Source organism: Penicillium samsonianum (genome assembly GCF_028829775.1).
Source record: "Penicillium samsonianum strain IBT 33392 chromosome Unknown utg000001l_segment0_segment0, whole genome shotgun sequence".
Lineage (NCBI taxonomy): Eukaryota > Fungi > Ascomycota > Eurotiomycetes > Eurotiales > Aspergillaceae > Penicillium > Penicillium samsonianum.
In genome coordinates, this window is record NW_026643259.1 from 415,362 (window position 1) to 437,813 (window position 22,452).

General features: G+C 48.0%; 11 protein-coding genes across 11 annotated transcripts; 3 read left to right on the forward strand and 8 right to left on the reverse strand.

Moving 5' to 3' along the window:
* Positions 1-2,148: 2,148 nt before the first annotated feature.
* On the forward strand, positions 2,149-3,455 carry N7471_000160 (proteasome regulatory particle lid subunit RPN9; the record flags this gene model as incomplete). The annotated part of the gene is made up of 3 exons (XM_057272881.1): positions 2,149-2,413; positions 2,504-2,739; positions 2,814-3,455. 3 exons carry the CDS (start codon positions 2,149-2,151, stop codon positions 3,453-3,455), a joined length of 1,143 nt encoding a protein of 380 aa, XP_057141060.1.
* A 298-nt stretch (positions 3,456-3,753) lies between these two features.
* N7471_000161 (LysM peptidoglycan-binding domain-containing protein) lies at positions 3,754-4,881 on the reverse strand (the record flags this gene model as incomplete). Its single annotated transcript, XM_057272882.1, has 3 exons — positions 3,754-3,788; positions 3,856-4,447; positions 4,510-4,881. 3 exons carry the CDS (start codon positions 4,879-4,881, stop codon positions 3,754-3,756), a joined length of 999 nt encoding a protein of 332 aa, XP_057141061.1.
* Positions 4,882-5,650: 769 nt separating this feature from the next.
* Positions 5,651-7,739, reverse strand: N7471_000162 (GPI-anchored transamidase subunit GAA1; the record flags this gene model as incomplete). Its single annotated transcript, XM_057272883.1, has 5 exons — positions 5,651-6,136; positions 6,191-7,020; positions 7,073-7,311; positions 7,364-7,655; positions 7,727-7,739. 5 exons carry the CDS (start codon positions 7,737-7,739, stop codon positions 5,651-5,653), a joined length of 1,860 nt encoding a protein of 619 aa, XP_057141062.1.
* Positions 7,740-8,044: 305 nt separating this feature from the next.
* rbd2 (rhomboid protease family protein RBD2) lies at positions 8,045-9,138 on the reverse strand (the record flags this gene model as incomplete). Its single annotated transcript, XM_057272884.1, has 6 exons — positions 8,045-8,265; positions 8,317-8,438; positions 8,489-8,554; positions 8,607-8,688; positions 8,749-8,886; positions 8,946-9,138. The coding sequence occupies 6 exons, from the start codon at positions 9,136-9,138 to the stop codon at positions 8,045-8,047; spliced, it is 822 nt and encodes a 273-aa protein (XP_057141063.1).
* A 580-nt stretch (positions 9,139-9,718) lies between these two features.
* On the reverse strand, positions 9,719-10,846 carry N7471_000164 (dienelactone hydrolase family protein). Its single transcript, XM_057272885.1, has 4 exons — positions 10,665-10,846; positions 10,263-10,588; positions 10,054-10,171; positions 9,719-9,982 (listed from the first exon to the last, which is right to left on the reverse strand). The coding sequence occupies exons 1-4, from the start codon at positions 10,750-10,752 to the stop codon at positions 9,780-9,782; spliced, it is 735 nt and encodes a 244-aa protein (XP_057141064.1). The 5' UTR covers positions 10,753-10,846; the 3' UTR covers positions 9,719-9,779.
* A 259-nt stretch (positions 10,847-11,105) lies between these two features.
* Positions 11,106-13,847, reverse strand: N7471_000165 (Ytp1 family protein). Its single transcript, XM_057272886.1, has 4 exons — positions 13,222-13,847; positions 12,201-13,153; positions 11,767-12,138; positions 11,106-11,699 (listed from the first exon to the last, which is right to left on the reverse strand). The coding sequence occupies exons 1-4, from the start codon at positions 13,490-13,492 to the stop codon at positions 11,526-11,528; spliced, it is 1,770 nt and encodes a 589-aa protein (XP_057141065.1). The 5' UTR covers positions 13,493-13,847; the 3' UTR covers positions 11,106-11,525.
* A 2,651-nt stretch (positions 13,848-16,498) lies between these two features.
* N7471_000166 (uncharacterized protein) lies at positions 16,499-17,115 on the reverse strand (the record flags this gene model as incomplete). The annotated part of the gene is made up of 2 exons (XM_057272887.1): positions 16,499-16,867; positions 17,044-17,115. The coding sequence occupies 2 exons, from the start codon at positions 17,113-17,115 to the stop codon at positions 16,499-16,501; spliced, it is 441 nt and encodes a 146-aa protein (XP_057141066.1).
* Positions 17,116-17,353: 238 nt separating this feature from the next.
* N7471_000167 (GNAT family N-acetyltransferase) lies at positions 17,354-18,058 on the reverse strand (the record flags this gene model as incomplete). Its single annotated transcript, XM_057272888.1, has 2 exons — positions 17,354-17,604; positions 17,671-18,058. 2 exons carry the CDS (start codon positions 18,056-18,058, stop codon positions 17,354-17,356), a joined length of 639 nt encoding a protein of 212 aa, XP_057141067.1.
* Positions 18,059-19,131: 1,073 nt separating this feature from the next.
* On the reverse strand, positions 19,132-19,786 carry N7471_000168 (40S ribosomal protein uS14; the record flags this gene model as incomplete). The annotated part of the gene is made up of 4 exons (XM_057272889.1): positions 19,634-19,786; positions 19,525-19,548; positions 19,351-19,393; positions 19,132-19,263 (listed from the first exon to the last, which is right to left on the reverse strand). Exons 1-4 carry the CDS (start codon positions 19,669-19,671, stop codon positions 19,132-19,134), a joined length of 237 nt encoding a protein of 78 aa, XP_057141068.1. The 5' UTR covers positions 19,672-19,786.
* Positions 19,787-20,885: 1,099 nt separating this feature from the next.
* Positions 20,886-21,182, forward strand: N7471_000169 (uncharacterized protein; the record flags this gene model as incomplete). The annotated part of the gene is made up of 1 exon (XM_057272890.1): positions 20,886-21,182. The coding sequence occupies one exon, from the start codon at positions 20,886-20,888 to the stop codon at positions 21,180-21,182; it is 297 nt and encodes a 98-aa protein (XP_057141069.1).
* A 172-nt stretch (positions 21,183-21,354) lies between these two features.
* N7471_000170 (uncharacterized protein) lies at positions 21,355-21,714 on the forward strand (the record flags this gene model as incomplete). Its single annotated transcript, XM_057272891.1, has 1 exon — positions 21,355-21,714. One exon carries the CDS (start codon positions 21,355-21,357, stop codon positions 21,712-21,714), a length of 360 nt encoding a protein of 119 aa, XP_057141070.1.
* Positions 21,715-22,452: the final 738 nt, after the last annotated feature.

The following is a 22,452-nucleotide window of genomic DNA, read 5'->3' on the forward strand; positions in this document are numbered from 1 at the left end:
TGTGTCGCTTTTCGTTAGCATCTATGATTCCGTGTTCCCAGCTGGGGTGTGGTCGGGGTTTTACAAAATACAAAATACCTTTTCCCTTTGGGGCTTCCTTATACATTTGTCTTAGTATCGTAGTATTGGTTCTATTCTAGTCGACATGTCCTGCAGTATCAGAAACGACTACTCCGTACAGGAGAGTTATTCAAGGTCAGTCAATTACAGCGCCTAGTTCTCCACTTTCATGTAGTTTGGATCCCTTAGAGCCTAATGGCCGAGCCATGTACTAGTTCGTGCTCAGCATCAATACATCTCAATGTGGGATTCGGGGTCGTCATGCAAGTAAGTACCAAGTCTCTAGAACACATCAGTTCCTTCACGGCACCTATTGGTTTTGCCCGTGAGAGAACAACCGTTATGTTCATGGCCCACTCGATGATTTAATTAGGGCTAGGCTGGGAAGCCGTCCAGTCGATCAAGTATGCATTTAATGACTATAGGTCGAGTCTATACTCGTGGATCGTCTTTGCTTTTCTTCTTCTGGCACTGTCGAACACTCTTCATGCCCTCCCAGGGGATATCTGGGGTCTTGACGGTGGTCTGCCACGGACCCCGTGAGTGCTATTACAGTTCATTCACAAGACTCGAACGATCAAAGCCACCCGCCTACGAGAGAGATGAATTGCACAATAAAACAGAAGACTGATTGTTTCAAATGTCCAAGAAGTCATCCATTATGGGAATGGATGGGGTTCGAACGTGGATTCCCAATTAATGTGGACTATTTCTTTGGGATCCAAAGAATGGTTGGGGAGATAGGTATGTTACGAGAGAGTGTGTGCTTCGAGGTATTGTCAGATGATCCCATCTCCCATGTTGATGCTTGTTTCTATAGGCTTGCTTGTTTGCCAGTCCCAGGGTATAAATACCCTGCTTTTGATAGTTTGAATAGATCACGATTCTTCCTTCGCTCTCCCGCAATTGCCAGAAGACCTATGCATGGCATTGCGCAGAAAGCACCAGAGCAGAAGACTTCCCCTTTTCCAGAAGCATCGGTCCAGAAGCATCGGCTGGGCTGGAAGGGGAAATCCAGTTTGCTAAATCAGATCTGGTATGTAGGGTATATCCATATAGGTCGAAAGATGTGCATGGGTCTGACCTACTTCGAGGATGTGAGGAAGGCTATAAATCGACTGGGAGGTCAGCTGAAGAAGGATTATTTGTTCTTAACTGTTAGTTTAATCGAGTTTGAAGTGCCATGAGGACTAGCTGCAAGGAAATGCTCAACAATGCTAGACCATCGGGCATTCTATCCAGCAATAGGTTTTTTTCAGACACACTCACTCTGTATTACTTTTGTCGTCTTCCATTTCCTGTGTCTTCGTCAGACCGTTGCTTGCAACCTGGCAACGAGCGCTAGCAGCCTTGTGCTATGAATCCAATTTTGTTTCTTGTATAACATATTATGTCCTCTCATTCGTATCAAACCTGCTTGGTGTTCATCTTCATATTTGTCATGAAAGATTGGATACAATAAGGCTCTGTCCAATTAGTCTCTTGAAACGAAGGATTTTTTTTTTAATCGCCAATCACCAGCCCTAGGGACTTGAAGAGGATTGTGAAGGCAAGGTTAGTGGTCTTTCTTGGTTAATCCGGTACATGTGTCCTGGCATGAAGCAAATAGGTTAGCAAGTTATAAAGAAAATCACAAATACAGCTCAGAAGCTCAAGAATGAAAGTATAAATATATGGGCAGCAAATCTAAAAAGAGAACATAGGATAAAACTCCTATCGGCGTGTAGTATATATATATGTTGTAGTACAAACGATGGGGGAAAGCTCCAACAAGGAAGCATATATGCAGGTAGTGCATTTTTTTTATTAGCTTCTGCTCATGCCTACATGCTACATAACATCAAAGATAATCAAAATCCAAGCAGAGAACTGACGTTGAAACAGCAAAGCATCGAAGACCGTGGAAGCCAGGGCGGTGAGCGAGAGCTCCCCAAACTGCCGACGTGAGGACATCATATCAGCTCTCTTGCAGTCCGCATCAACCATCAACATCTCCAATTCCGTCCGAGTTCACCTATCTTCCTCTCTTAATCCAGCATCTTATCCTCTGTCAGTGACTTCAACTTAAACAGCACCCAGATCTCCACCATGGAGTCCAAGATCCCCGACTTCTTGCTCGAGCAGCAAGCACAAGGAAGCCCGGAGACACAACCCTACTTCCTCACCTTCGAAGACTACTGGGAGCGCAAACTATGGCACCAGCTTACAGACTCGTTGGTCGAGTTCTTCCGCATGCCAGAGAGTGCTCCGCATCGCTTAGCCCTGTTTAAGACATTCGTGCTCAGTTTCGCCGACCGGGTCAACCAGCTCAAGTTTGTCTCGCTGGGATTGATGGCAGCTACAGAATGCACAGGTTGGTGGTCCACAATCTAGTCCGGAAGCTCGAAATTATACCATGATGAGCATTCGGTTGCGTTGATGCAGGCTAACCATCTCCCTCTAGATGACCAAGAACGACTTGCTTTCCTCACATCTCTCGCTAGTAAGACGGATACGGCCGATACACAGGATGCATACGTCTACGCGCTCGCTGACGTGGCCAACGTCAAGCTGTCGCTGAAGGATCTGGAAGGAGCACAGACAGACCTGGCCACCTGCCAGCGGGTGCTAGACACGTTTGACTCGGTCGAGACCGTTGTGCACGCATCATTCTACAAAGTGAATGCGGACTACTACCATGTATGTGATTCTCAGAATCCTGTCTCTAGCTAGACGCCGCCACTCAAATTGAGACTAACACCCCTCTCCAACAGGCTAAGCAAGAATTCGCCTCCTTCTACAAAAACGCCCTCCTCTACCTTGCCTGCATTGACCTGGAAGAACTCACCGAGACCGAGCGCGCATCGCGCGCGTACAACCTCAGCGTAGCGGCCCTTGTATCAGAGACGATCTACAACTTCGGAGAACTCCTCCTGCACCCGATTCTGGACTCGCTGACCGAGACCCCGCACAACTGGCTCCGCGAGCTTCTCTTCGCCTTCAACCGAGGTGACCTGACTGCCTACGACGTGCTTGCCGGTAACATCAGCAAGAACAAGCTGCTGGAGTCACACCGGGTATTCCTGTACCAGAAGATCTCGCTCTCAGCACTGACGGAGATGGTCTTCCACCGTCCCCCTCACGACCGCTCTCTCTCTTTCCAGGCTATCGCGTCCGAGACTAAGGTGCAGCCGGATGAGATTGAGCATCTCGTTATGAAGGCTTTGTCGCTGGGTTTGCTGCGTGGATCCATTGACCAGGTTGCTCAGGTTGCACAGATCCACTGGGTTCAGCCCAAGGTTCTGGATATGAAGCAGATTGATGGCATGCGAAACCGTCTTAAGGAATGGGATGCCGGTGTTAACCAGCTCGGTCATTGGATTGAGGGAGCTGGTAAGGATGTTTGGGCTGCATAGATGTCTTATCTCACTTGTGTTCTGATCAGTTCTATTATAATGAATACAATGGTGTCGTCTTTTATCGTGGTTCTAGTATATTTGGAATTTCCGCAATATGCATGGGTTATTATTCAGTGCTCCATGTGTCTTGTTTGACTCGACATATCTACTTCATTTATCATTCAAAGGCAAGAAAAAGTAAAGAACATGACATTCATACAGTCTAGTATAACGAACCAGAACAATTCCATTTCCTGAAAAGAATATATACAAAAAATCTCCCCATCCCACCCCTAAAATCCATTAATCGAACACATCACCGCAGCAAAATTAGGCGTATCAATCCCAGTCCTATTATGACAACCTTTAGGTTGATAATACTGCTTCACCCCATCAAAGCAATCACAATCTTTCTTACTGAAAACAGCACAAAAACCATTCTTGAGTACCCACGACTGAGGTTTCTCAAGTTTGCTCGCATCACAAGTACTCCACGTGAAGCCATCACCAGTCCACCATTTACAAGTAACGCCCGTCTCGGTGAACTTGCTATTGAGGCCTCCATGGAGCGCCAGACAGCCCTTATCGTCGAGGAAATCTTTGTTATAGCCCTCGAGGTGGTAGTAGTCGCCCTCACAGCCTGCTTTGCTGTACAGTGTGATCTCCCACGGTGCGTTCCAAGCGTATTGAGATACACTTGGTTCAGGGGCGGCTTTTGCTTTTGCAGTAGTAGTACTAGTAGTTTGTTTGGTTGTTGTTGTGATTTTCGTGGCCTTAACAGTGTTGGTTCCGGTAGTGTTTGACTTGGACTTGGAGTTCGAGTTGGAGGTAGGTTTCGAGCCGGTGCCGGTGTTGGTGGATTGCTTGGCCCCTGCTGCCTTCGCATTGCCAGTAGTTTTGGATTTCGGCGCCTCCGTCGCCCCTTTCACGGTGGCTGTAGGACCGGCAGGAGGCGCACGGTAATTTTGGCAATAGATATCGGAGATACCACATTGACCCCAGAAAGCACACTGTTGGATTGTTAGGACTTGATCTAAAAGACGGGGTATGGGATATGGGGTTTACTACTCACACATTTAGACGCAGGACATGGGTTCACACCAGCCAGATCGGCCCATTTAGCCGGACGTGTTGTTCCAGGTACTTGTGGACCGCAGGTAGCTTGAGGAAGGGCCATTGGCATTGGAGGTTTCCCTGCGCTGAGACAGATAAAGTCGCCCTGGTATAGGTGCCTGCATCCGAGCCATGCCCAGGTGTTTTTATTGAAGCTTTCGATGTCGGCTTCCGTGATATCGTGTGCTTTAGCAATCAGTGCACAGGTATCATAACCCTGGATGATATATTTGAAACAAAAGCCGTCTTTCGTTGGCATGGGGGCGTCGGCTGTCGCGATACGGAGTAAGAGGAGCCATAGAGCAAGAAGGTCGATTCGAAAGAGGCTCATCTTGTGTAGACCTGGGGGATACAGGCATTTGTAGAGTAACAAGGCTCGTCATTCTTTATATAGATTGATTGAGAGAATTGTGGCCGTAAAATCGAGATTGGATAGAGGCACTGCATGAAAGAAACAGAACACTGTTTCCGAGTTAGGGCAAGAACCATGGGAATTGATCACGAACAATCCAACATTGATGCACTTGATGAATGTGAGATGTTAGTATTGTTCAAGGGCTAAACAAAGATTCGGCGAAATGTGTCGCATGGGATGTTTTCATTGTTCGCTCGAATTAGCCGTGCATGACCTCTCCGATATAGTATGTATAAAGTTAGGGCCGGTTTTTGTTTAACCTTTCCTTGGGCTGTTCCGGCGTCGAGTGCCAAATGTTCTTTGATCGTAATTAGCCATCGTGAGGCGATAGATGCTTGCGCCTTGGAGTAAGAATCAGAAATCGAGTCTCTTCTTTGAAGACAGGTACGGCGTGGCAAATGAAACATACCAAAGGGGACACATTCAGAGTATGTATTTGACCAAGAGTGGCAAGAATATGTACGTACCTAGCTACATTCTGTGTTCGCAGTCCATTGGTATATGCACCTTGGACGTCAACAGTTCATATTTGAACTCCTTGCTGCCAGCCTGTGGCATCCAGCTTCCTTGGTCCCTGTCTTTGTTTCTTTGTCTTGGTAGTTATAGTATGTAGATTCCTGGACTTGTATTTATTAATATCCTAATCATTGTACCACGCATGAGACAAACAAGTACAACAATATAATCAGAAAATCGACGACCCCAACAACACACAGCCAATCAACCAAGCAGGCCACCACACACACCAAACAACAACCTGGGTCCACATACCCCAAACATCCCAACCGAAAGCCGCCTGGGTGAGGACAGCCTCGACCGAGACTCCCATATACCAGCAGACGCCAAGGAGAACAGTTGGCGGGGAGACAAGGTTGAGAAGCACCAGACCTAGACTGGAAGTCGCTAAGCGGAAATGCGCAGAGCCCCGCAGGCGAGCGATGAAGCTAAGTGGCGCGCAGAGCAGACCAATCATGAATGAAAGGGAGAAGTTGAGGGTGGCGAGGGTTGAGAGGGAGAGACCTAGCAGCAGGAGGGAGAAGGATTTTATAAGGTGGTACTGTTGGGGGATGATTGGCTTTGATAGACCGAGGCCATTGGAGAGGATTGCGGCGAGGAGGAGGGGGAGGGTGATGTCCACGACCACAATTATGTAGGTGATAGTTGTGAAGTACTGTAGATTTGTTAGCAGCTATTATTATTGTGGTTGTAGCCTGGCAGATCTCACCTGGTGGAAGATATTATTGAAGACCCAGAGCGGGACAAGGCCGAGTAGATGGAGTCCGACGACAAGCGAGAGGGGTAGAGCAAGGTGCCGTTCTGCGATGCTAATCGACATGGCCTTCTCTTCGGTGGGTGCCTTTTCATTCTTGGGTTTGGCACTTGGTTTGCTTTCTGAGTAGTACCCAGTGCGCATCCAAAGGGCAATTGCCATGATGGTGAAATTTCCAGCAATCAGCATGGCACTGGGTAAATAGGTTCCAATGCTGACAAAACGGTTAGACTGCATGAGCAGGTAGAAGAAAAAGCTCTGGTGCAGGTGCTCCAGCAAGTTGTTTAAACTGCGGCAAAGAGACTCAATCGTCCGGCCCAGGGCCATTTCGTCCTCCCATCCCTCGCCCTTTGTCTGTAGGGTGATAGCGTCAATGTGGTACGGCATGAAGCTGCTGTGCGCGCCGGTGGCATATCCGAGACCCTGCTTGGTCATACCGCGGAACATGGTCTGCAGACGATGCTCGTAGCTGTCGTCGTGACCCCACATTTCCTGTAGATTGGCCCCGATGCCCATCTGGCCGCCTGCAATGGCTACAGCCGTGTTGAACAGATCGAGGTTGGGAAGTTGGCCATTGACTCCGTCATATACAATATGGAGCGACTGGAACCGGTGATCGAATGGGTATTCGATGACTAGTGCTCCTTGCAACGCTCCACTCTTTAAAGGAAGCGGCTGCACCGAAGCCGGGTGCATATCGTGGTAGGCATCAATCCAAGCCTGAGTACCGGTTTTGCTGTCTGGGGTAATTAGAAAGATGATATCCTTGGACCATAATGACCATCCTAGCATCAACTGTCAGTAACCTGGCTAGAGGAGCGCAACCACGAATCTCACTCTTGAAATATCTCGCCAATGTCAGAGCAAGAGTGACACCATTCAGGTTCAACTCATCATCAGCTGTCAGCCATGGCGCAACCAGCACAATTGCCTCCGTGGCATCACCGCGCGGCGCATGGATAATAGCATAAGTGTTCTCTCCCTTGTGCGTAATCCCAGCGGAGGTGTACTCGTATTTTTGCGTGGCAACTTTAAGGCCCGCCGCTTGCAAGATTGACTGCAGCTTGTCCGAGACCCTGTTGAAGTATCAGCGAATAGTCCAGCCTGTGCCGAGTTCATTCGACCTACGCCGCTGTCACTTCCGCCTCGTCTTTTTGGCCGCCTCTCGCTTGTCCATCATTCAACAATCCTTCCAATTCTCTCTTATAACCCCGGAAGATGTTCTGCTCGCTTCCCGTGAAGTACGCATGGACTTGGCCAGGCAGGAGCGCATTCTCGGAGATGTAGGTTTGTCGGGAGTACTCGTTCAAAGGTAGGAGAAGTAGCCAAACAACGCCGACAACAATGCAGAAAAAGGATAGGAGATTCGGGAGGCGAACGTAGAGGAGGTGGGGGTTATTCCGCAAGTTGCGGATTGCAGCTGGCATCTTGTTAGTTGGGGTCTCCGGTGGTGCCAGGAAGGACAGGTGGTATTCCAGCTTGTTTGCTCACATTTCAACGCCATTGAGTAATGACCATCGGGGAATTAGTTCCCGTGCCGCGAAGGCGAAGTCGTTAAATGAGTGGAATAATTGGGCTGAACTGTAGTCTTACAAGTCAACAGTGGAGATCGAGAGCTCCGTTGTTTATGCGCGGAGAAGTGGAATTTACGCCGAACGACAAAGACCGATAGTGCAAATTAAATGTGAGTATGCACACGCTATGCTATTATCCAATGCCCCCCGCCCCCCGAGTCTGCAACAATATAAAAAAACTATAGTGGAAAATATACATTAAAAATGAGAAGTGAAGAATGAATCAATGCCGGTTTTAGGCTCCCAGGCGTTGGTTGGAGCCCAAGTAGATCAGGGGTGTTTGGGTGTTGCTGGCGCCGGCGGGGTTGTTGTTGGTTGGAAGAACTCCATAGCGACCGAAGGTCTTCTGGTCGACGGATACGTAGTGAGGTAGGCGTCCCAGGAGGTTCAGCTTGCCCTCGATCCAGCGGAGGACCTTCTCAGGGGGCACAAACACCTTGAGGTATCCAAGGCCGACTAACGACAATTAGCAATGAAAAAAGGGAGCAGTCAGAGAAGGGAACTCACGGAGATATCCGACAAGAATCGCACAGAGATGACCGAGGAAGCTCACGTTCGAGATGAGGATGGATACAACGATACATGCGAACAAGGGTGAAGTCCAGGTGGGAATCTTGTACGGGCCAAGACTGAAGGGCGTTAGTACAATTGGAGTAAGTTATTTCCAAGTGAATCATACCTGAAGTTGGGGTGAGACTTGTAGGTCTTGATGGCTTCCGAACCGAGAAGCAGGAAAACCCACATGCTGGGTTGAAGGTTAGTTACCGAAACATTCAACTTGGTGACCTGAGGCTTACCTTGCGCCGACCACCGAAGTATTTCTGTGTAGGATAAACCTCTCAGTCAAGATATAAAGCCCAGCAGGAACAGTCGAGAGAGCTAAATTATTGAACATTAGTCAAAATGGCCACAAGCGTTGTGTTTAACCAGAGCACTCACGTCCAACAAACAACGCAATAGCAGTCAAAGTGCCATGCTCGGCCTCAAAGCGCTCCAGCAGCGGTGTAACCGCCAGAGCATTAAAGAAAGCATGGAAGAAGCCAGTATGGATGATGGGATAAGTGTTAAGTCGGTACACTAGTCAAAAGTCAGTATGCCGCGCGCAATATGCTCTTTTAACATGGAATCAAACATACTAGTCCCCAGATTAATCTCTTCTGGGATTAAAGCGCCCCATTGCACAACACTCCATATGGTTTGGAATTCAAGTAGCCAAAAGACCAGAATGATCAGCAGCACTAGTCGGGTGAACAGCGGTAGTCGGAGGAGGTATGATCGTATCCGGCCCGGATTGAAAGGCAACGGGGGTAAAGCGGCCGGAGTCGCCATGGTTGCTGAATGCTGATATTCGGCTTACTATCACTCTCGAGTAGAATAATTATAGTGACGAAACCACTCAGGGCGGCCGGAGTAGAGTTGGGCTGGCAAGTCGGGATATACCGCGACTTTGTGGGAGAGGATTTGCGGTCGGAGCCGTTGGGTAGAATTGACAATGTATTCGAAGGTCAGATGGCGGATCGAACAATTAATGACTGGAAAGAAAGATCAATCGTTAGATTCTGCTTTCCTCGCTAGTCGAACTTCCGGGCCGGTCCCAGGGATAACTCACAAGGAGCACGCGATCCTTGATGGGAATCGAAAACAAGGGACAAGAAGCCCTAGCCGGAAACGAGTAGAACTCCGAATGTCGATGTCAGAAACAACCTAAATGAAATATCAAACTCGAAGAGAAGTCAAGGGAGATCAGTCGGACCATTAAAGTGACTTGTTCGCGAATTTACGGCCCCGCGATAAAGACCAACCGCGCAACTATAGACTGGATGTGCCGGGCCCCGGCCCTCCGGGGGGGGGGAGGGTAAGTGGTGATGATCAATTATCTCAATTTACTCCGTACTGGCTTCCAGAATGGTCTATTCATCAGATATAAAAGGGTGCTGTATATTTATGTATCCCAAATTCCTCCAATTTATTTACAGGTGCTGGTTGAACCAGGCGATGGCCTGGCAGAAGGCCTGCTCCTTAGCCCACTTCTGCTTGGGGTCGCTCAGATCGGCGCGCACAGCGAAGCCGTGGCTGACACCGCTGAACAGGTTGATCTGCCACGGCTGGGCAGTCTTGATGAGAGTATCCTCAGACTCGTGGCGAAGCTGGGTAGTGAAGATCGAGTCGACCTCTGTTGACACACCCGAAATTAGCATCTGATGCTCCTTTTTCAAAACTGATATCTAGCAAACATCAACTTACCAGCAGCAGCGATAGACAAGGGGCCCTTAATGGCGCCGAGCTCCTCGTGGGTGACGAACGAGGGGTGCGCGGTGTAACCGACGTCAACCTGGCCGGGCTTGAGGTTGCGGCAGACGTACTAAATTAAGATTGTTAGCACCAGGGTTTGTAGGTTATATTTCTTAGATTTCCGGAGATGGCATCTTCAGATCTGGACTATAAGTACATACCTTACCGCCGAAGCAGTAGCCAACAGCGCCGATCTTCTTAACGCCGAGAGTCTCGCGGGCGTACTTAATAGTCGACTCGATAACGGGCTCGACGTTCGCGGGCTGGTGGTTGGGGAGCCATGCAGGCAAGTCTGCCTTGCCAGATTGCATGTCGCTGACACTGATCGCGTCACCCTGGAAAAGATCCGGAACGATAGTCAGGTAGCCATTGTTGGCGAACTCGTCGGCGAGGAGCTGGGAGTTGATGTAGATGCCGAAGATATCAGGCAGGAAGACAATGGCCTTATCGGGGGTCTTGTCCTTAGGGTAGGCGATATAGGTGTTGACTGAAGAACAGCTTGGTTAGCAAGGATGGCTCTGGGGGGCTTCGGGTGGGTGCAATTGAGGAATGGAGAATCTTACCTCCGTTAATATCCTTGGTCTCGCCAGATGGAGTGCCTTCGTGCTTGAAACCAGAGGCACAGCAGGCAGCGGGAGGGTTGGAAGCCATTTTGAGGTGAGAGAAGGTATAGAATGTAAAAAATGAAGTTTTTCTTAAGTTGACATCAAATTATAGAGGGGTACCCCGACTGCTTATAAATGTATCTCGGGGGTGTACAGTACAGGGTCAACCTAAGCCTTTCGCCATTTCAATAGATGTCATTTTCTTCCAATCAAACTGGCTCCTCGATTTCGTCTGTCTTATGACTCCACTTGCCCCTCATGGAGCTCTTGAACTCCTACCTCTTGGACTGTTATTAACATGTTCTCACCAGGACTGATCCTCCAGAGCTAAGGCTCAATGGTCTCGCAATGACTTTGGATACCTGGATTGCATACATATGTATACATGGCTTTTGCCCATTTAGAAAATTGTATGAGAGGGGATCTGATTGCCTTGCGGTACTCGGCACGCGCACCCGACCCGATGACGGTTCGGGGATAAGCTCTTAACTCCATGTATCTACTCCAACACTGTACAATCTTACTTGATTGAAGAGACAACAGTCAACATTGCATAGGAACACCTGTACTGCATGTATCTGGGAGATTAGGACATCTAGTCCCAATCAATCCCACCAACCATTATTACCACATTAGTCCATTCACACATTCAACGTCACAAAATATCATGTCCGACTGTCCTTCGCGGGGTATCTTTCTCTGCGGGGAATATCATGTCGCATGAAGAATTCACAAACAAAATGACTCCGTATATTCCAGCATGAAACAAAAACCTCAGAAGTGTAAAGGGGGTATCAAAGGAAACATATCACGGAATTTTCACTCGAAGCGGAAGTTTGGCCGTGAGCGCTGGGTACGCTTCATAGCCCAGGCCTTGATGGCAATTGCCAATACCTCATAAGCCATGATGAAGGCACTGAAGCCCAGGCCAACGGTGAAGGTGAACATTGCGTCCAGTTCGTAGTACTCCATCGCTTGAATCACATTACGGGTCTGGATCAACGTTAGTCATGCTCTTGGGTGACATTGTAAACCTTATGAAGGTTATATATGCACTTACACTCAACATGAAAATCAGACCTCCCGAGATCAGGCAGAATGCAGCGATGATCTCTGTCGGGGGACGAGCCGGGAGGTACGAGGTCGTTGGCTTGAGGTACAACAGAACGTATGTCATGCCGCGCGCCAGCGCAAATCCAACCAGCATGTTACCCCACTGCTTGTGTACCATAGTCGATGTCATGGTGGTCTGGTGGTGCGACCCCATCATCATGCCAAGCAACATAATGACTAGGGCTGGCATGGGGTTCAAGGAAACGCCCTGCGACTTCGGTGGCGTCCAGGCTTCATCCGAGGTACCATGAGCAGGGGCTTGGAGGACGGTGCTGTTGACCCAGTCACGGATGCAAGTAGATTCGAAAAGCATACCAGCCTATTTTAGATTAGTCAAATCGATTCCTATAAAGAGCCGAAAACAAGGAGATGAAACCGTACCAGACCGCCGCCGAAGAACAGCACGGAAATTGAAGCGTGCTCGAGATCTGTAGCAGACCATGGCTTGCCCGCGTTGGAGAGGTGCTCGAGAAAAACATTTGTCGCGCCATATAGGAAAATGACGAACGACTCTGTAGCTTCAGCCGAGGGAACCTTGGATTTCCAACCAACAATAGACGCAGAGGGCTTCTTGTTCCAGGCCCAGCCCAGATCTGCCCAGCAACCAATATAGCGTCCAAGTGTCAGGACACCATACCAGAAGAAGATACCACCCTTGATGAAGTGCGCTAGCCCATTGAAGATCTCCATACCCCTCATGATACCACCGTAAGTCACAGCCCCGCTCGCAATAGCCGCAAATCCGAATGGAAGAATGACACGATCAATGATGTTATACACCACATTCAAAACGTGGAGAACCCGGCCGGGAATCAGACCAGGGACAGTCTTGGACAGGAAGCGACCAACAGCTGTGAGATGAATCCAGCCGCGTTGAGCGGTATCCTTCGTTGGCAGTTCGTCTGGCTTTTCAAATCCATCGTATTCGGTAGGCGACCCACAAGACGACGATCCAGGGCTATGGATAGAAGACGAGTTCCTATCCGTGCCCTGGCCACTATCGCGAGACCAGCGGTGCTCGCGTATCGCACTATTAAGGCAAATATGCTCACTATCATGGTCAACAGTCGCGACAGGCAAGAACGCATCATGTTCATAAGAGGGCGCATTCGACTCGCCGCGGCCAGCGTAGGCAAAGAGCAAAGCGAGGACGACCTGGGCGCTGATAACACACGTCGCGACCCAGCCGAGTTTGTGGTGTGCGTTGTTCACATAGAGGTCTGGCGTCTGGCTGTTATAGATAATGCCGAGTAGGACACCGAAGGCGTTGAAGGCCAGAAAGAGGAATTGTGATGGAAGCGCGAGCCATGAGCGCGCGATGCTCAGCATAACAGCTATTCGAGAGATCAGTTTCTGTCCATTTTCTTCGCGTTCAGATCGCAACAACACGAGAGCCACTCACCAACAGGAAGAACGAAGCACCATCCCAGAACCATGAGGGCAATGTGAGCTATAATGGCGCTGGAGTGCTTGCTATATGCAAAATAGCTCATCGGACCATCGGTGGTAGCTTGCATCGCGGTGGTCGTAGGTTGCGGCGCGTCGGTGCTCGCCTGCATATCCATTCCCATGTCCATTGATTCATCGTCACCGTGTGGAAGCGCGGTTACAAGCGATGCGAGAAGCAGAGTGAAAGTTGCCGCCAATGCGACCCGAGTAGCTATAGGCCGCATTAGGACGAAGATGTGTTATATTGCAAAAAATAATGTTGTGTATGTCTGTATGTGTAAAAATGCAAGTGATTGTGGGATATAGAGCTCCAACCAGCCGAGGTCGAAGCTCTATGGAATCGTGACGTAGTGAACCTGTCAAACCGATAGCTGGGTTCGTAATTATTCTTGTTTTTCGTACTCCTCCAAGCCTAGACAAGACTATTTGGAGGCGTCTGACGAACTAGACTGGTCGAATATATGTAGTTGGAGTTGAAGCTGTAGGGCTGAAGTATGAGACTCCGCGAGGGAATGCAGTATATAAGTCCAGGCGGGGCAAGGAATGAAGTACCGGAAACTCCAGGGCTGCTAATAAAACCAAATTAAATCAATAAAATAATAAAATAAAAAATAAAAAATAAATAAAAAAGAACTGGTGTCGATTTCTAATGCTTTTGAGGAAAAAAAAGTGCGTGGAAAAACCAATACGATATGCCCAAACTCCCGAGGTATACTCCTTTTCTGCTTGTAGTATGAAACGAATTAGGTGTGCGATTCTTCCTGTGCAGTCCTTAGACTTTTAGGTAAAGGTGTCACGAGCTCCTCCATACTTTCATGGGAATGATGAATCTAGAGTTCTTGATAGTTTTTTTCTCCAATTTTGTTTAGCTCTTCCTTTTACTCGGGTGTCTCGGGAGCCTCTTAGAGTGTGGATGTGGACTTTGGTGACTTCACGAGTTTCGGGGGTTGGGAACTATGACTACATAGAACCCCAATATTTGGGACTTTTGCCATTGGAAAGTTACCTAGTTATGTATGTAAACCTGCATCTGATGCCATATATGTTGTACGATGTATGTTGTGCACAGAAATATAAGCGCCCTTGGCCAATGACGTAGTCGATCGTTACTCTATTTGGGCGGTGACTGGCCTAACCTTCTCAACATCTTTCTTCTGTTACGTACATTCGTTGTATACCTAGGCAAACATATAATGCCATGGGGTATTGGATGAGCATGTAAATATGCCAGCCTGCTTGGCTTCCAGCGCGACTATCTCAGGTTGACTTCCAAGGTGATTATCAACGTTCAAGTCTAACGCCCTTGTAGCAGATGATCATCAAGGATCTGTTCATCCAATCACCGAGAGCCATCATATGTACGGAGTACTTATGCATTCCTTGTCAGGTGCTTTCATACTCTAGACTAGACTATCCCTGTCTCGGCCTTCCGCGCTTTGTTTTCCGAGCCGCATTTTTGAGCTGGCCCCATCTTGGTGGGGTCATAGTCTGATGGAAACGGACTGCCGGACTCTACGCCCGGATATACGAAATAAGAACGAATTTTAGCGGAATTTCGGCACCTTGCTTTATTACCCAAAGAGGTGGTATTGAGGTAGTTGCGTCGAGGAGTCGCCCGCTTGTCTCCGTGAATACTAATCCGAAAGTAAGATCGCGGGATGGACCTCCTTGCACCACCGATACACAAAATTTGTACTCCGTACATCTCACGAAATAGCAGAACATAACTATGTACAACATAAAAAAATTGATCTATCCAAGCCACCAATATGTATCAACAGATACCCAATGCATATCGTCATGTGGTTTCCTATACCCTGGTCCAAGCTTGTACGATATACCAAGCGCCCCCCGCGCTGACTCCGTTCTCCATACTTCGTACAACAAAGCATTCTACTCTACCGCCGACGCCACGATGAAGCATGATCTCCCAGTAGTAAAGAAGCAAACGAGCACCTGGGCCTTAGCAGAAGTCGGGCCAAGAGCGAGGCCGAGCCCGGTCTTGGCGATTGGTGAATCGGCATCCGTGAGCATCCGGAGACATGAAAAAAGCTGAAATTTTACACCCACGCACCTGCACGTCCCTAGGATCTGCGTTGAATAATTGCTAATCTGTTAAGGTGGGTTCTTATGCCCGGAATGCAAAGTCCGCTTTACTTCCGAGCTCCGAGTCCATGTTGTAAGTATCCGTACTCCGTACGGTGTATATGTCTCCGACTGCCTCGTGTTTCTAAGCAGTAGGTGAGCCATGATGTGTCCTATGACTCATGCTTGCTCATGGCATAACCTTAACCTGCTGCCTTGCTGTACCCGGCTATAATCAGACGGTGTGACCTGGCACCATACTGCATGCTGATATCCAACTTTCGACACATCCACAGCTCCAAGAAATATTGCCAAGTTCGGAAAACCTGAGTATTCGGAAGTACGGCACAACCACTATCCGCACCCTGGCTCTGATCTAGCCGTTCCCCAGGGGTAATGGTAATGATGGGCGGCCAATGAGCATAGTGTGAATACCTCAAGATCCCGTGTGAGCAACACGGGCGCAACTCGAGCACGGACACCAATACAGTAGGGATTGGCTAAAGGCACTTTTAGGCTAGAAGTACAAGACGCTAAGCCACATGGTATACACTACCTCGGTAGCGCTCCGGGAGCCTTAGTACTAGCGAGGATTAGCGCATTCGCGTACTACCTCCCGAGGGCTCGTCTCGCAGCCATATAATTTGGCTTCAATGTCAGTTCAAATGCTGGTTAAGAATATTGACTAATTCTCCACCTCTTCCTGAAGTCCCTACCTAGGTACCTAATACCTTTCGTTTTCTTCCTACTTTTCAGTATTAAAAATTGATCTATTTGACTTGTGATATTAGAGAGAAATTATATTAGGAGCCTTTTTCGAAGTTTTTCGGACTTTCTTTTCGGACTTTCTTTTTGGACGTCTTTTTGGACGTCTTTTTGGGTATCTTCTTTCCCTTCTTAGTGTTATAGCTCGAAGGATGATTACATTATGGTGATACTGGCCTGTGATGGACTTTATCCAAGGCAACTGATTGTTCTCAACTCTCAGTTCTCTTGTGCACCCCCTAGGATCTCTTTCACCTGATCATACAATACTGTATCTTCCTTCGCCCACCTCCTTCCATTCGGAAAAACCGCCTTCCGAAGTATATTAACGCATGGAATCAGTGGCCGATAGTACTCTGTGAAGTAGTCATTCGCAGATCTCACAAATCCGCTTCATCGGATATCTCGCCTTTCTTCATACCAGCTAACTCCTCTATATCCATAAAGTTCCACTTGTCAAACCTTGCAACAACTCTTCCCTTACCTGGCCCGTCGTAGTGGATGCAAATCCAAAAGATCACCCAAAAGAATGATACAAGGTCATATATAAAAGAATGCTTCTCGTCTAGAAGCGAGCCAATTGCCATAAAGGCCCTTGTAGCGGTCTTTCCAGTTGCTCCTAATACACCGTCTCGCTGCTCTTTGATGGCTAGATTAAGATCAATTAAGGATGACAGCCACGAAGGGTTGTCTTTGTCCTCGTGGATTATAATATTATTGACTGATATATCTCGGTGAAGGATTCCAGCCTGTTACAAAGATTGATATCCTATAATACAACCCACTAACGCGGCAAGTAGGGCTAGGCGACTACTTACTTTATAAATTGGTTTACTACGTACTTCCCCAAGTCAGGCCATACCTTAGAAGCAAGCTAAAACCCTGTATCAAAATGTACAGGTGTGATGTCACTTTCACTACTTACTTTTCCGCTTTCCACGTTGTAATGCTCTTGACCAGAGTAGCCATTCTCCAGTGTGTTGGCGTTCGCACACATCGAGAATAGCCTCCTCTTACAGCGTCAATAAACACAACCTGCCTAGATCATATAATCACATTTATGAGGGCTTACAACGTCAATTGAGGGTGGTGAATTGGGTGATACTTTGGTTGTGCCGATTTATGACCGCCGTGTCTATTTATAAGGATACGCGGATACGTATAAACGAGGTAAGAAAATTGTATATATTCGATATCGTGTACCAAGCATGCCCCAGTATCTCAAGTTGTCATTTTCATGCAGACCTTGGCGTCCGAATCATGACCGTGACTTTTTCGACCCCAACCCCACCATGATCTGCGAGGTCCATGGTGAAGTCTTGGACGACTTGAAATCCATTCCGCTCATACAATGGTCTTGCTATCAGACTGCTCTCAAGATAGATGGGAATTTGTCTGCTATCCGCCTCGGCAATACCCCACTCTATGACTTTCTGCGCAGCACCTCGCCTTGAAAATCGCGGATCCGTCATGAGCATGTCCAAATCTAGTGAATTTCTGCATGAGCAATGTCCTTCTTGCTAACCATTTTGTTGGACCAGAGAAAACGAACGGTAAAAAGGTTGAGTGCCCATGAAATCTCGCAGATATTGAGAAAGGGCGTTTTGAAAGGTTCTCTTTGCTTGAGCTTCCCATCCTCCTGCAGCTTCTTGAGATGAATCAACACTTTGAGGATTGATGTCTGCTTCGTCTCGCCCAGTCGGATAAATTTTCCATTTCGCATAGGACATTATATCTCCCGTGAGTGGGTCAAAAACCTTTTGGAAATAGACATGAGGATCGTTTTTCAATAGCTCCAGGTTCTTGGATCGTGCCTCGTCTGCGGTTTCCGTTGAAGGTGCATACAAGATGCGAGCGGTAGTGGACGGAAACGCAGTGAGTTGTATCCGTACATAATCGGAGATTTCCGAGGCTTCTAGAGGTCCGATGGATAAGGACATGGAATCAATAATCGGTCGTGATGACGATATTCGGCAGGCTTCTGATATTGTGTCCTTCCTTTGGATAAATAGCGAGTAATAGGAAGAGAAGAAATAGAAATGTCTTGGTTCTCTTTGGATCCTTTATTTTGAAGTCTAGTCTACTCCGTACCCCGATTACTCCGAATGCTTCCCGAGATCTTCTTGCGGGGACACCTGCCCGTTTGGTGAAACGCGGGTCACAAGTAGTTATAACCAGGGAAACCACATGTTCGCCCTATCAAAATGAAGTCCGTGCGAATATGTCAGTTTCATTGATTACATAGTACACTGTTGTATAAGAATGAGTGTATGCCTTGCTAGTGGTCCCGTATAGAGCCCTGCAACAAATGAGCCGTCATCTAGATTGTCTACCTAGGTATGTACCCAGCAGAGGCATCGAAATGTACTTAGAAGTAGACGTGACCAGGTAATCTGGTCTGCCGACATCAAAGCCGCTACGAAGAATTCGCAGGCTAAAGTATAATCGGTGCACCTCACGAGGCTCACCCAGCCAAATATCAAAAGCTACACCAAATCCAGAGACAAGAATAGCCGTGCAAGCAGCACGCCCACCCGCATCCAGACCACGAGCAAATTGTACAGCAAGCCGGAGCAGAAGCGATTCCCAGAGAAAAATTCCGTCATTGAAATTGTTAAGAAAAAACCAGGATGAGGGAAATAACATAAATCCTCGTTTTTCAAGACACTCCATGCAACAACCCCAAATCCTCCCCTCGGAGCCAAGATCTGGTTTGATTCGCAACCCCGAGACACCGGACACGCAGGCCCGATGTCTATTCCTCCATTCACAAAAACATCAAAGACGCCATTTTTGAGCTCGTCTGAAACATTGCTCCACTGGACGCTACCGTAGTCGAGCCGGGTGCGTAGATGGATTTCGTGGATGCGAACGGTTCGAGAGGAGGGAGTCAGTTTTTTTGCTCGTTTAGCGGTACTGTAGGTTGAGAAACTTGTGGTTAGTGTTGTGTTTTTTGCAGTGTGCATGTGTGGTCGTAGTGGCTGGGCAGATTTGTCGATTGTCGATTGGATTTTCATGTCGGATAATGTGATTGTGTGGCATTCGAATGGGATCGGATAGGACTGCCGAGCGAGGAATTGAAACGAACCTTGGTGAAACCGATGTCGGTGGACTTCTCACGGAAGCACTGACGGCAGATGTTCATCTAAAACAATCCATATTAGCCACACAAGTCCATGTCACGTCACATATTGCAATACGCGATATGCTTGAGGGATCGGTTTCTCCTTACGCCGTACTTGCGGATCAGACCGGCGCGGTGGGAGCAGACACGGCTGAAGGCGCACAAATATTAGCAATTCCGTTCCTTCTATATCGATTTTCGATTCCATCCAGGCCTCCTCCAAGTTTCATTCTCGGTGTCGACTGGACCGTTCATCGGGGAATTGTAGTAGGGTAAACACACCATTCGCGGGAGCCCTTGCCGTACCTATCGAGCGAAGAGAAATTCCGGTTAGCTTGTCGCTCTTTTTCGAGATAGTGCCTGGTGTGTGCGTGGTGCGGTTTCGACTTACTTGCGGGGCCGGCTGTACCAAACGCTCTCGTGAGTCATCTTGAGGTTTTAAAGGCGGGACCTGGGAGTTGACGGGGTTGTTGACGGGACGAGGGTCGCTGGCGTTGGGCGTTAAGAACGGAGACAGGAGTTAGGGTTGGAATTTGCGTTGTGTGCTGCCCCAATGGGGAATAGGGCACGGGCCAACTCGCTTGAGTTGCGCTAGCTTTTTTGGTGGATCATGTGACCAATGGGCGATCACCACATCTTGGTGCCTCAGGCTGCCAGATCTTATACTTCAAGTATTTTCAAGGTTGATGCCTTTAGCTGACATTTCTCTTTGGGGTATGCTGTTAACAGACATTTTGACTTAAATCTAAAACTTTCTGGAGCTATAAAATAACAAAGACAACGTGGGCTACTCTTGTAAATCCAATATACTAGCCGTAGTGGCGGGAATTCATAACGTTATGTGCATAAAGCCACTAGTTCGTAATACAGCACGATCGACTGTAATTCTCTTTTGAATTCACTTACCCCGGAAATATCGAGATATTAGCAGCCATCATGTACAGCCAAAACAACTCACCTGCTCTTGAAATAAAGCCCTTCTGTCCCTTTCTCCATCCGTTCCTGAGGACCGGTGGCCATCTTCTTCCCCAAAGTCACGGGACAATTGGCCTAGACTAGATATGAGAATTGAGACAAAGCCAAGAAAGAGTGACACGTCAATTCGGTGATATATTTCGGGATAAGCAGGATAATCAGGATAATCTCGGGAAAGTGCATCGGGGGGTGCATATTGCCGTTTGTAACCATAGAGGGGTGCAGAAGAAGTTGGTGATTAATACCAAGAGACAAGAAGAAATAGTTAAAAAAAAGCCGTGCTCTTTTAACATATGCTCAGTCCAGAGAGAGCAGATACTGTAGAAAAGCAGGTCACCACCCTGATGGGGCACATTAGGGACGACAGCAACAGCGGCTGCAGTTACCCTTTTATCGTCCGTCAATACCCACTATAGAGGTAGCACATAAGCGGCTGTATGCTGATATAGAGCGGAATGATGTTTGCCCCTTAAGAATGGTGTACCTAGTGTTAAGACATATGCCTTGTTTGTTAGGCTTCCACTAGCTATTTAGCTAGCCTTAGTTCTTTGCAGAGAATACAGATTCCTTCTTCTCTCCTCTTCCCTTGTCACCTTGGAAGATCATATCTCCTGGGTAGGGCCTCATCACTTCTACATCTACCTCTCGTTCCGATATATTCTATATATATGTTTATTTTTCACCACATCCTCCCGGGGAAAAAGCGATCCCAGGAAGAAGAACCAGCGGTAGAGGATGCCAGCTCAAGAAAACATCAACGGCACGTCCAGTTTCAAGGTATCCGGCAACAGTTCCAGATCTACAGAGATCCGAACTATGTCAAGGTCCGAGGAAAGTGCTTAGTATGTTTCAACCGGCCAACTGGTCTTGATGAAGACCTCCAACCGAACCCTGACGGCATGCAATTTAGCCTTACTGTCCCAATTGCCGAAGCAAAACAAGACCCTGGTGGTCTGGTTGACTAGCCTGTTCAGGAGGGGATTCTGCAAATCCGTGGTGTTCGGAATCACGAACAGCAAGTATATGCTCGGTCAGTGCATTGGCCAGGTGCCTCGTGGTGGTGAGACATGATGTCGGTGCAAGAGCAGCTCTGGTGTCTTCTCATCGTGCCGGGTGGCAATATTCAAAAACAAAAAGATGGGCGACGTTGTGGTTGCAAGGGGATCATGCATGAACTGTTACTTCTTGAAGAAATCGAAAGCCCGAAACTGTTCATTCCGATGTGACCAGGTTGACTACCCTCTTGCCATATTCCAATTGTCTATTGGCGACTGGAAATGGGATCCTGCCAGTCCTCCTCAAGCTGCCACTTCCAGCCTTGATCTAGCACATGGCTGTCATCCTTCCGCTCCATCGCACCGTATTCTCATCGTTCTCATCAATTCGACGTCTACTAAAGGCCTCTCGGCGATGATCATCGATTTCTATCGAGTCCATGGCCAGGGCCCCTCGACTCGCCATCATGTTATCGTGCTCGTGCCTCCAAGGTCCTCTTAGTACCGCTGCGATGCGAACGCGCTCACACCTTCCAACGGCCTTTCGATTTCTTCATGAAGTCACAGTTCATGTATGAGCCTCTCGAAACCACGACACCGCCCACCTTTTTTATATTTGATTATTACCAACAGGCCCGATGAGAAGATACCACAGCTGCTCTTATACACACACTGACATCAAGCCTCATCCTCATTCAATCAAAACTCAACGCACTTTGCTCTCCTTGCTATCTCTCTGACATTGTCACCCTTCGGACACTACTGGCTCTGTTAAGCCATTCTTAAAACCTACCTACTCCGGCTTCATTGGAGACCGCAATGAACTCGAAAGCCACAAATTGGAACCGACGAATTTACTGTCAATGAGAGGGCTAAAGAGCTCTTGCTTTCCACTACGTTGATATTTTCAGTGCCTCGGGGTGGAATTGGATTGGGGCGGAGGGAACGAAGGGATTGGCTGAGGACGAGCCACTGGAAAGCTAGTCTTCAAGGTATTCGAACTGGTAGAAACTGCGGTTTCCCGCTTCACTTGTAATATTGAAAAAACTGCTCTAGAAGCTGGGGGAGGATATACAAATTGAAATGTGCTCCCATTCATCAAGATTAGCTGATATCCCGTGTATGTCCAAGTCTACAATAGTATAGCGATACTAGAATATGCGAAGGAATCAAGTGGCTATCGACGTATGAAACTGATTAATTGTATTGAAAGCCTATCTGTGGTCTGCGCACAAGAGAT

Bases quoted from the DNA above. Each gene is read 5' to 3' on its own strand.
- N7471_000164 (XM_057272885.1), bottom strand. From the start codon at position 10,752: ATGGCTTCCAACCCTCCCGCTGCCTGCTGTGCCTCTGGTTTCAAGCAC. The intron at 10,589-10,664 runs GTAAGATTCTCC...GCTGTTCTTCAG, and splicing joins GACCAAGGATATTAACGGAG to TCAACACCTATATCGCCTAC. The intron at 10,172-10,262 runs GTATGTACTTAT...ATCTTAATTTAG, and splicing joins GCTACTGCTTCGGCGGTAAG to TACGTCTGCCGCAACCTCAA.
- N7471_000165 (XM_057272886.1), bottom strand. From the start codon at position 13,492: ATGCGGCCTATAGCTACTCGGGTCGCATTGGCGGCAACTTTCACTCTG. The intron at 13,154-13,221 runs GTGAGTGGCTCT...TCTCTCGAATAG, and splicing joins GTGCTTCGTTCTTCCTGTTG to CTGTTATGCTGAGCATCGCG. The intron at 11,700-11,766 runs GTAAGTGCATAT...ACGTTGATCCAG, and splicing joins GTCTGATTTTCATGTTGAGT to ACCCGTAATGTGATTCAAGC.